Genomic DNA, 12,690 nt, shown 5'->3' on the forward strand with positions numbered 1-12,690 from the left:
ACCTCACTCTAACAGCTTCTATGTATAATTAATTTAATACCCTGTTGGTCATTTCTCATATCTTTCTACTTTTCTATTGAGTTCATTTTCTTTACTATTGTGAAGAAGTTCTTTATGTACTCTGGATACTAATACTTTTTGACTTTATGCATTATAAATATCTTCTCTCAGTCTATAGATTATCTTTAAAAAAAACTATTTTTATGATGCCTTTTGTTGTGCAGAAGCTTTTAAAAACGTTACCTGTGGTAAAATATACATAACATAAAATTTAAGATGCCCTTTTTAAGTTCAGTGGTATTTCTAAAAAAGATTTTATTTATTTATTTGACAGAGAGACATAACGAGAGAGGGAACACAAGGAGGGGGAGTAGGAGCAGGAGAAAGCAGGCTTCCTGCCGAGCAGGAAGCTTGATACAGGGCTCTATCCCAGGACCCTGGGATCATGACCTGAGCAGAAGGCAGATGCTTAAGGATTGAGCCATCCAAACTCCCCAGTTCAGTGGCATTAGTACTGAACTAGTACTAATGTATTAGTATTGCTCTGCAGCCATCACCCCATCCATCTCTAGAACTCTTTTTGTCTTCCCAAACTGAAACTCCATACACATGAAAAAAAATAACTCTGCATTTCCTCTACCCTTCAGTCCACAGTAACCACCATTCTGCTTTCTGTCTATATAAAGGTGACTACTCTACGTATCTCATACAAGTGGAATTCTATATTATTTACCTTTTTGTGTCTGGCTTATTTCACTTAGCATAATATCTTCAAAATTCATCCATGGGGCGCCTGGGTGGCTCAATGGGTTAAGCCGCTGCCTTCGGCTCAGGTCATGATCTCAGGGTCCTGGGATCAAGTCCCTCATCAGGCTCTCTGCTCAGCAGGGAGCCTGCTTCCCTTCCTCACTCTCTCTGCCTGCCTCTCTGTCTACTTGTGATCTCTGTCTGTCAAATAAACAAATAAAATCTTAAAAAAAAAATTCATCCGTGTTTGAGGAGGCATCAGAATATCCTTCTTTTCTAAGGCTAATATTTTTATTGCATGGATAGTAGATCCCACATTTTATGTATCTATTCACCCATAGCTGAACACTGGTGTCGCTTCCTCCTTTTGGCTATTGTGACTAATACCGCCATGAACAAATAACAGTTCAAGTTCCAGCTTTCGGTTTTTTGGGGTATACGCCCAGAAGTGGAATTGCTGGATCATACGTTTAATTTTGGAGGAACCATCATACTGATTTCCCCAGCAACTACACCAGTTTACATTCCCACCAACAGTGCACAAGGGTTCCAAATTCTCCACATCCTAGGTAACATTTGTTATTTTCTGGTTTATTATTATTATTACTATAATAAAAACAATACTTATTATATAATATAGTAACCATCCTAATGTATGTGAGGTGCCATCTGTGTGGTTTTGATTTTCATATCCCTAATGATTACTGACGTTGAGCATCTTTGCCTGTGCTTATTGGCCATTTATGTATCTTCTTTGAAATTTCTATTCAAGTCCTTTGCTTATTTTTTATCCTTTTTTTTTCCTGTTGTTGAGTTGTGAGGTTTTTTTTTAACATATTCTGATATTAACTCCGTATCAGATATATCATTCCCATACATTTTCTCCCATTCCATGATTGCATTTTCACTCTGCTGATTATAATCTTTGATGAAAAAAGTTTTAAATTTTGATTTAGTTTGATTTATCTATTCTTTCTTCTGTTGCATGTGCTTTTGCAGTCATGACTAAAAATTATTGCCAAATCCTATGTCATGAAGATTCTTCTCTATATTTTCTTCTAAGAGGTTTATAGTTTTAGCTCTCATGTGCAGGCCTTTGATTTATTTTGAGGAGCTTTAAATGTAATCAAATTGATCAAAATTATTCTTTTTTAAAAAAGATTTTATTTATTTATTGGACAGAGAAAGAGAGAGAGAGAGATCTCAAGTAGGCAGAGAGGCAGGCAGAGAGAGGGGGGGAAGCAGGCTTCGCTGAGCAGAGAGCCCAATGTGGGGCTCGATCCCAGGACCCTGAGATCATGACCTGAGCAAAGGCAGAGGCTTTAACCCACTGAGCCACCCAGGCACCCCATGATCAAAATTATTCTTAACCACATGTACTCTTTTATTATTGAAGCCATCATTTCTCATCCCAATATGCTTTTGACCACTGGAATTTACTCTTACTCTTGTATATTGTATGAGTTAGGGGTTCAGTTTAGGTTTTTTCTCCAGAGGGATAACCAATGTCCTCACACCATTCAAAAATAATTTTTTTCCCCAGGGTACCTGGCTGGCTAGGTAGGTGGAGCATGCAACTCTTGATCTTGGGGTTATGGGTTTGAGACCCATCTGATTACTTAAAATTACTTAAAAGATTACTTAAAAATAAAATCTTTAAAAATAATAATAATAGGAGCACCTGGATGTCTCAGTTGGTCTTGGTTTCAGCTCAGGTAGTGTGGTCTTGCGTCGGACTCCACACTCAGCTCAGAGTCGTCTTGGGATTCTCTCCCTCTCCCTCTGCTCCTCTTCTGCTTGCACTCTGAAAGAATAAATCTTTAAAAAATAATAAATAATGGGGCACCTGGGTGGCTCAGTTGGTTGAGCGACTGCCTTCAGCTCAGGTCATGATCCTGGACTTCCAGGATTGAGTCCTGCACTGGGCTCCCAGCTCCTTGGGGAGTCCGCTTCTCCCTCTGACCTTCTCCTCTCTCATGCTCTCTCTCATTCATTCTCTCTCAAATAAATAAATAAAATCTTTTTAAAATTTTTTTAAAAAATAATAAATAATAATAATTGTTTCCATTAACCTGTAATATTACCTTAGATTCCTCCCATATTTCCATAGATGAATGTGTCTCTTCTCCCTCTTAATATCTGCCTAGCTGAGCCTTCAGAAACTCATTTATTCCCTTGTCATATCTGTCTGGTTGGTCTACTAATATCACAGTTCTAGCTTAAAAAAAAAAAAAATCCCTGCCTTCTCCCCTCCAGTTTAGTAAGCCAATCCCTTATTTGTCTTCCATCTTTCCGCTGGTTCTGTTCTGTAGCATGACAGAAGTGTATTTTAAAAATAAAAAATAAAAAAAATCTTCATCCCTCTCTGATTTCCTCACCAAACATGTTTCCCAGAGACAAAGTCTTCTGGGAAGCATCATTAACTGCCCTCTTAGCTTTCTCCACCTCAATTCATAAAGAAACACTGCCTCCTGTATAATAAGGGTTCTATTCTTTTCCTTTGTTTTCATTAATAAAATATACCCCATTCTGTGAGTAAAGGCAGAGTCTGAGCTCCCTAAATCCAAAGCCATGATCAAGGTTTACTCAGTTAGCAGAACAAAGCCATCCTGGGATCGCAGTGGTGAAATGAGCCTTACCAGCGTGTGACAGACCAAATAAATGTTAAGAAATCAGCCCCTCCATGGGTCTGGCTCATGGCCCCAAAGGAAGCTCAGAATAGCCCACAGAAGAACGGATTTGAGGTTGTTAACTTTGTGGCATCCACCTACACTCTGTGTTCCTGCTGCAAGGAGGCTACAATCTCACAAAGAGCTCTGCAGACCCTGTATAATTTAGCTGCCTTGGCTGTTTTAAAGTCTAGCCTAAAATTTTGCTGAAAGACATTCTACAAGAAGCAAAAAACCTATCCTCCAGAGCCTAAATATTTGAAGACTAAAATTCTGCCCTCTATAGAGTAAGCCTTTCCTGGGACAAAAAGATTTTTTCCCCCCAATAACCTAATCCCTGTCCCCACCACCTGCTGAGGTCAAAGCTGTGCTCACAGGGGTAAGGTCAAGGCCTGCCCAAGAGGCCCTTGTACTCAGGCCACTGCCAGTTAAAATCCTACCAAACAACTGTAGCTGTCATAAAATACCCAGGTCAAAACCCACTTGACCCACAATTACCTTTGAGCCTAGGGCCCTGACTGCACCAGAAACTTGATCTCCCTGTGCTATTTTAGCCCCCAAATGTCAGTCCTCCTGCCTGTCTCTCAAAGCTTTCTGAAGAGAAAATGAACAGGTTGGGGGTAAACCTATGGGGTGATCATTAATTACACCCTCCTCGGTCTTTCCATATTCTATTTTTTTTTTAAAGATTTTATTTATTTGTCAGAGAGAGTGAGCGAGAGCGAGCACAGGCAGACAGAGTGGAAGGCAGAGTCAGACGGAGAAGCAGGCTTGCGGAGCAAGGAGCCCGATATGGGACTCGATCCCAGGACGCTGAGATCATGACCTGAGCCAAAGGCAGCTGCTTAACCAACTGAGCCACCCAGGCGTCCCAGTCTTTGCAAATTCTAAACCCACTGAGAAGTTGATGTATGAATCGGGCAGCCGGGGCTCAAAAGTATCAGCTTTATGGATAAGGCTGCTTGAAGATCATGGCTTCTGGGTGTTCTCAGTTCCCCCTTCTGGATTACAGAGATCCTCGTGTCGGCTGGATTACTGCAAGCCTCCTCCATAGGGACAGGCTCCCCAAGTTGGAGGAGGAAACATGAGTACCCCAAGGTCAGACCACAGCGAGAAAGAAAAAAAGAGAAAGGGACTGGGCAACATGCTCAGGATCTTCTCCCAAACCCACGAATCAGACAAAGCACTCCTCATCTCAAGGAGGCACAAAAGGAAGAGCCCAGAAGTTTGCCTTCACTCGTTTTTCTAATGAGGATTGGGAGCTCCTCCTCCCCTATGTGAATAAGCAGAGGATAATTTCCCTCCTCACAGCTGCCTTTGGTTTGGGGACTTATTCTTGGTTCAATAAATGTAACCATGGTACCTGGGTCACATGACATGTTTGTCAGGCTTCACAGTGTTGCAAGCCAAACTCAAACAGACTTGAGCAAAAAAGGGAAATAATAGACGTTCAGGGACTGTTCCTTTTGCAGGTAAAGTTGGTTTCGGGGGTGTGCTCAGTGTCACCAGGCCTCTCTTTCTTACCCTCTGTAGGCTCTGCTTCTCTTTGTATTGCCTTTATTCTCAGGCCAGCTCTTCCCGAGCACTGGCAAAAATGGTCATCAGCAGCTCCAGGATTGTAGTCCACCAGCTTACAAACCCTGGTGAGAATTTCTCCTTCTTAATACTTTTAGCAAATTGCATGGTGGAATTTCACTGGCCTACCTTGGGTCACGTGCCTTCACTCTGGACCAATCACGGTGACGAAGAGAATGCCGTGCTCTGATTGGTCAGAGCAGGGCCATGTGTCCACCTCGGGTGTTGGATTACACCTGCAAGGAAAATCAAAATACTATTATCAGACAATGGAGGGAAATGGATGCTAGGTGGGAAAAAAACGTGACCATCACACACAATGCAAAGCAAGGTAAGTTGGATGAAAAGAACAACCTGTGGCTAGTTCCTTCAAAAGAGATTGGCCAGGCAGGCACCAGGAGCTTCCTAGAGACCTCTCCAGTTCAGCCCAGCTCCACCCATGAACTTTGTAGGGGATGAACATGTTTCTTGCTCCCTTTCTTCAGCTGTAGAATAAATTACTTGTTCGGTGTGATCTCTAAAGTTCTTTTGTTCAACAGCATTCACGTCCCAGATTTATTCAGCGCCTGGACTTGCCATGCAGTGTTCTGGAGACTTGAGATAAAGTAGTGAATAAAGTAGACAGAAATTCCCTGCTCTCGTAGAACTTACGTGTTAGTCAGGGAGGAGCCAAACAGTTGACAAAATAGATGAGTCCTACAGGCTGTGAAGGAAACAGCAGGTGGGACTGTCGGGTAGTCACGTGATTAGGTTGTCAGAGCGGATGGTACAGGTAAAGCAGGTGTCCATCGTTCTCACTCTCATTCTTCTTCTCATTACTATTGTTTATTATTTTATTATAATTGTAATAAAACTTATTACTTTATTATTGTCACTGGCATATGTAAAGCATTTGGTGACCCCTTCGTGTTTCCAGCTTCATGCAGGTAAGCTTAGCAAATAATGATCTCTGCAGTAGGTCCTCAACTATTTTTTATTTATTTATTTTATTAAAAGATTATTTACTTATTTACTTATTTACTTACTTACTTACTTACTTATTTGACAGACAGAGATCACAAGCAGGCAGAAAAGCAGGCAGAGAGAAGGTGGGGGAAGCAGGCTCCCTGCTGAGCAGAGAGCCCGATGCAGGGCTCGATCCTAGGACCCTGGGATCATGACCTGAGCCAAAGACAGAGGCTTTAACCCAGTCACCCAGGCGTCCCCTCAACTATTTTTTAACCTTAGATGCAATTCATGCACTATAACATTTGCCCTTTAAAGTGCACAGCTCAATATTTTTTGTATAAGGTTGTGCAACCCTCACCACTATCTAATTCCAGAACGTTTTTATTACCCCAAGAAGAAACTCCACACCCACTAAGAGTCACTTCCCATTCCCCCACACCCAGCTTCTGGCAACCCCTAATCTGCTTTCCGCCTGTATGGGTTTGCCTATTCCAGACATTTTATATAAATAGAAGCATACAACATGTGGTCTTTGGGGACTGGTTTCTTTAATCGAGCATCACCTTTTTGAGGGTCATCCATGTTGAGGCATGTGTCACTGCTTCACTCCTTTTTATGGCCAAATAGCTCCTAGACTCCTTTCCTAGCTCAGTCCCTCATTATTCTTCATTCAGACTCTAATGTGGAACAGTACATCCTTGTTCTTCTCTGGTCACACTCTGCATTTGTTTAGTTTCTATATCTTCCACTCACACTGACCATCCCCTTGTCCCCCTGCCTCAGACCTCTCTCTGTGCATTCAGGTCTCTTCTAAATGTCACCTCTTCGTAAAGTACCCTTAGTACTTCTCCCACCCCAACGGGTCCCATTTCTCCTCCTCATGCTCCTTTTTTATTTTAACCGATGATGTTTATTTTTTCTATGTATTTACTTAACTTTAACCCTCCTGCTCCACTGTGATTGCCATGAAGGTACCAATGTCTTTTGTCCTTATCCCACAGCCTCAGACATCACAAAGTGCTCTTCAAGTATTTACTAACTTGCATTGCATTGTTATCACCCAGTCAGTGGTATTTGGGGGGTTTGGGGGTTTTTGTTTGTTTGTTTGTTTTTTGTTTTGCCAGAGAGACAGAGAGAGAGATCATAAGGGGGGAGCTACAGACAGAGGGAGAGGGAGAATCAGGCTTCCTGCTGAGCAGAGAGCCCAGTGTGGGCCTCAGTCCATTATGACCTTAGCCAAAGGCAAAGGCTTAACCGATTGAGCCACCCAGGCATCCCATCTACCCAGTAGTTCTAAGGGCAGGGGAGCAATTTTGTCCCCCAGGGGCCATTTAGCAATATCTGGAGACATTTTTGGTTGTCCTAACTAGGGGGCGAGGTGTGCTACTGGCATCTAATAGGTAGAAACCAGGGAAACTGGCTAAGCCCCCTCCAACGCACAGAACAGGGCTTTATGATAAAAAATTATCTGGCCTCAAATGTCAGTAGTGCCAAGGTTGAGAAACATTGCCATAAACTAATTAGTGCTCCTTTTGAATAGGTTAGCAAAAAGAAATTAGGAGAGATCAGTGCACCACTCTGGCAGAAAATCATATTAGGCATTTTTTTTTTTCTTTTTTTAGGAGCTGGGGGTGACTCCAGTGCAAAGCTCTTTCCTAATGCCACAGAGGTGCCCTGGGAGCACAGATGGTATTTTCACCACTTGTTCCCCTTTGAGAGTGACAACTGACCTCCCAGGAATCTTTGAAGTGCTAGGAATGTAATTCTGTTAAGGAAGAAAACTCTTGGGGGCTTTTTAAATCTATCGAAATGTCAAAAGGGATTTGTGCTTCTGGGGGAGGGCAAGAGAAGGTGCTTTTTTTTTTTTTTTTTTTTCAAAGTACCCTCTTCTGACTTCCCCACGATGGTGAAACTTTTCTGATCTGTCTCTGGAATAAATGATTCAAGGGAACCTGAGGCCCTGTCTCCTCTTCTTTCCAAAAACTGCAAAGGAGCTTTAAGAAAGGATTCTGTTCACATTGTGCTGTGGGTGAACAACTCATTTGCAGGAAACTCAAGGCACCGGTATCATTTAACTGGAAACAGCAGCCCCATTAGAGCAGAGGTTACCACCTTCAGAGTCACATCTTAGGTTCCTGCTTGTCTCATCCGACCGGTTCTTATGAATGACATGGAAATTAAATAATATATGCCCTGAAAATGAAAGGTAGGAGCAGTCTGAAGAAGTCTGACAAGGCAAGGAATAGGGGTTGACATGCTATTTTAAAAAGTTTGTCCTTGGGGTAGAGTTACCTGACATCCTGGCTGGGATTTGGTAGTGGTGTGTGTTGCTTAAAAGAACAACCTTTAGCACAGCTGGCATAGACATAAATGCCAAGCAGAGGATCCGCAAGCCTCCGCCCCCTCTTCTGGGCGTGCTCCCAATTCTTGTGGGTCATAAAAAATAGCAAGGTGTGACTGCGATCTTGGAATCAACCATAAATGAACTTTTTCTTAGTCCACATACTTGACAAAATGCCGCTCACTATGCAAAGTGATTTATTGCATCCAATTTTTATGAAAATCCTTAAGGATAGAAACATATAGAGCACTTGGCACACTGTGAAACACAGAAGTGTTTGATGATGATAGTAATTAGGATAATGGAACAATGCACTTTGAGTGAATGTTTGGCAGGACTTCCAATATATTAAGAAAGGTATAAAAAAGAATCATTTGAAGAATGAAATGGAAATCCCCAGAGTAAATACACTAATGTCAAAAGTGAACTGGAGGGTGCCTGGGTGGCTCAGTCAGTTAAGCAACTGCCTTTGGCTCAGGTCATGATTCCAGACTCCTGGGATGGAGCCCCATATCAGGCTCCCTGCTCTGACCCTCCCCCATCTCATGCTCTTTAGCTCTCTCTTTCTCTCTCTCTCTCCCTCTCTCTCTTAAACAACTAAATAAAATCTTTAAAAAGAAAATGAACTGGAAAAGGACCAATGCATCTGGGTTATAAATGTTTGTTTTAAAAAAAACTAAAAATTATTCCAAATTGGATCACTTGTCTCAAATCTCAGTTTTCTTTTATTTGTAATTACTCTTCATCCAATCATTCTTTTATCCAACAAATGTGATTTTTTATATTATTTATTGTTCCTATTCAGTTATTCCTTCTTTTATTCAACATGCACTTACTAACTCCCTTACCATGTGCCAGACAGTACACTGGATTCTCATAATACAATGGCAAATGATGTTTTGCCCTTAGGGAGTTTAGGATCTAGTGAACTATTCATTCATTCTTTCATTCATTTAGTAAAGTATTTACTGTGTGCCCATGCATTCTGGGGATACAGCAACAAAGAACATAGGACCCTGAGGTAACAAAATTATTTTCTAGTGAGTAGAAGGAAGAGCAAGAGGATAGGCCCTGAAGCATCTGTGAACATGGCTGGAGCCCAGTTAGTGAAAGGACATGGCATCAGATGAGATGGAGAGGTACGCAGGGGCTAGATTATGTAAAGCCCCATCAGGGATAGTATGTAATCTGTACATTCATACACACATATAAACGTATTACACATATTTTTTTTTAAAGATTTTATTTATTTATTTATTTGACAGAGAGAAATCACAAGTAGTCGGAGAGGCAGGCAGAGAGAGAGAGAAGCAGGCTCCCTGATGAGCAGAGAGCCCGATGCGGGACTCGATCCCAGGACCCTGAGATCATGACCTGAGCCGAAGGCAGCGGCTTAACCCACTGAGCCACCCAGGCGCCCCCGTATTACACATATTTGATGAACTAATCTTTCCATTAGAATACAAACTGCTTGTTAAATTTAGCTATTTAACCTAAATAATTTCAGAGAAAGTGTGTTAGTAACAATCAAAATCTGGAGAAGGCTACTGTGATGTCTTTGTTAGGGGTGGGCTGAGAGCTGAACAAAAAAAGCAAAGTAACTGCCTTTCTTGTCAGCGGCTGTCCCTCTGAAGAGAAGAGGTGTCAGCCGTGGAAGGAGAGAACCAGGGGCCTCATCTCTGCAAGTCTTTGCCACTGCATGACCTGTCTGGGCACTCAAGCTAGAAGTCAGAAAACCTGCTTAGACAGGTGGACCCTCAGGAAATTTAAGATTTAGGGCAAAGAAATTTGGGGCCTGGAATTGTTTATCCCCAGATTGTCAGAATCATTTGCAAAGTCTGAAACACTTCTATATGATATATCTATAGTGGCCATTTCTTTATCTCCATCACTATCTGCCTGTTCACCCCCCAGTCTAATACAGACAGTAATAGTTCCTCAAATTTTCCTAAATATTATGTAAAATTCTTTCCAGACTGCCGCCTCTAAACCCTTCCGGTATATAAATTCTGGAGATGTCGCTAAAGGGGTGTTCTTCAGTTTCTTAAGGTATGTATTGTGGAGTAATACTACATGACCTGACCCTGGTTTCTTTTGGGTTTTTCTTTGAAGGGATGGTGGGCTTATTTAAAACAATAGCCTTTAAAATATATGGCTAAAACAGGGAGGAAACTTTCAAACAGCCCATCTGTGATTTTCAATAACTTAATTTAGGTTCCTTGTGCGGGGAAACCTCCCAGGTTCTGGATGCTAAGCCATGAAGTAGAGAGACTACAACTCCCAGGCGAAATTGCGTCCACACCCTCTGCGCACGCTCGACCTCGGAGACTATATAAGGCAACGAGCCTGAGGGGGCGTGGCTTGGGCCTGAGCCGCGAACTGTGGGCGGGGCCACAGGCGTGGCCATGGAGGGGGCGGCGCTGCCGGCGCGGCCCGGAACACGCTAGTGGAGCGGAAGATGGCGGCGGCAGCGGTGGCTGCAGCCGGGACCCCACTTGGGCTGAGGTGGAGGAGCCGCCGGCTCTGACCTCGCTCTGGCTCCGGTGCGCGCGGCGGAGCGTGTGCGAGGCCCCGCGCGTCGGGCAAGGGCGGCGGCGGCGACTCTGCGCCGCCCTGAGGAGCGCCCCGGCGGCGGCGCTGCTGCGGCTGAGGAGCGAGCCGGCTCCGGGCCTCCGCGTCCTCCTGCTCCCCGGGCCCCCCGCCTCCTCGGGGGGGCGGCGGCGGCGATGTTCTCGGTCCTCTCGTACGGGCGGCTGGTGGCCCGCGCCGTGCTCGGCGGCCTCTCGCAGACCGACCCCAGGGCCGGTGGCGGCGGTGGCGGTGACTACGGGCTGGTGACGGCCGGCTGCGGCTTCGGCAAAGACTTCCGCAAGGGCCTTCTCAAGAAGGGCGCGTGCTACGGGGACGACGCGTGCTTCGTGGCCCGGCACCGCTCGGCAGACGTGCTCGGTGAGTCCCCGGCCCGGGTCCCCCCGCCCCAGCCCCGGATCCGCCTCCTGGGGACTCCCCTGCTCGGGGCTTCCCCAGTTTTTCCCCAGTTCCTCCGGGCGGTGAGAGGAGCCCGAGAGCCAGTAGTAGCTGCAGGGAGGGAGCGCTTACTATGTGCCAGGCGCCGTGCCAAGCGCTCCAAGGTGCGTTTTCCGTTGCAACAACCCCCATTTTAGAGATGAGGAAACTGAGCCGCAGAGCGGTCGAGCTTTGTGCTCAAGGTCACACAGCCTGACAATGTGACCAGTTTGTCCGAGTCCAAAACCGCACTGTTAGTCACTCGGCTGTGCCGGTCCTGACGACCTCGTCCCTCCCCCCGGAGACACCTGCAGACACCTAACCTCGCTCTTGTTCCCTCCCCGCCTCCTCCCTCTGCGTGCCTCGGAGATCTCATTCTTCGCGTGCTCCTGACGCCACAGCCTGACCACAGGCTGCGGGATCCAGAGCGGACTGACTGTCGTGAGCCCCAGACAGCCCAGCCGCATTCTTTCGCCGCCTCGATGGGGACCAGATCTCCATCCTTTTCGGAGTCTCTCAGGCGATGGCCTGGTGAAAAAGCACTCGCAGTGCATTCTCCCAAACTGCTCTGGCCCACTTGAGGTCACTTGGGGTGGAAGGGAGTCTCCTTGACCCAAAATAGAATGGTCGAACCTTCTTCAAACTGCCGCAAAGAAAACCTTGAGAATTGGTTAAAGCATTTTCAGGCCACAGGTGCTTCCAGAGGCCTATGCCAGTTACACCTTTGGCTGGGAGACTTGCGTATGAGCTTATAGAAAGGGCTAAATATAATTCACAAGCAGTCAGAAAGTTTATCATAATGCATGTCTTTGGAGACTGTGTGTATGCCTTCGAAGCATTTGCCATTAAATCTCCTTTAATGAGTAAAGCACTTCCTTTGAAATTGAAGGGCATGCTGTCATTGAACTTGGGTTCAAATGTCACTTCGGTAGCACTTCTCAGGTGAGGTTGAGTTTTTGACTGCTTTAAATTTCATATGCTGAGGCACAGTTTGGCATTGGAACAAATGGTCCTGTAACTTTTTATGACAATAATTATTTTTTAATTTGATTTCAGAATAACTGCCCATTATTATCTTTGTTTCTACTACATGTAGTGTTTGTGAACATGGTTACTGGAAATGTTGTTCTCAGTTTATGAATGACCCCATTAGCTGTGTTGAAAAAAATCATTTAGTGTTTAGGCAACACTCTTGATGTTAACTTTAAGAGGGTAGGGAAGTATTCAATAGGAGTTCAGTAGGATTCAGAAGGAGCTTGTACATAGAAATCATACAAATTCACTTTGAAGTCAGCTTGACCCTGACTTAATATCTTTTTTAAGAGGCTGTCAATAGCTGTCTTTTCCCATTACATTTAGAAGCTTCATTTAATGAGCTTGTGACCTGTGCTGCTTTTTCAAAAT

At 44.4% G+C, this 12,690-nt stretch overlaps 1 protein-coding gene across 1 annotated transcript in view; it reads left to right on the top strand.

Annotated features, from left to right (window-relative positions):
• Nucleotides 1–10,638: 10,638 nt before the first annotated feature.
• Nucleotides 10,639–12,690, top strand: part of PPTC7 (protein phosphatase targeting COQ7) — a 40,722-nt gene continuing 38,670 nt past the window's right edge. The window contains exon 1 of the mRNA XM_082698551.1: nucleotides 10,639–11,229. Coding sequence (XP_082554677.1) covers nucleotides 11,007–11,229 — 223 coding nt within the window. The 5' untranslated portion in view covers nucleotides 10,639–11,006. The remainder of the gene's footprint in view (nucleotides 11,230–12,690) is intronic.

This window comes from Mustela nivalis (assembly GCF_964662115.1).
Source record: "Mustela nivalis genome assembly, chromosome: 14".
In the NCBI taxonomy this organism is placed as follows: Eukaryota; Metazoa; Chordata; class Mammalia; order Carnivora; family Mustelidae; genus Mustela; species Mustela nivalis.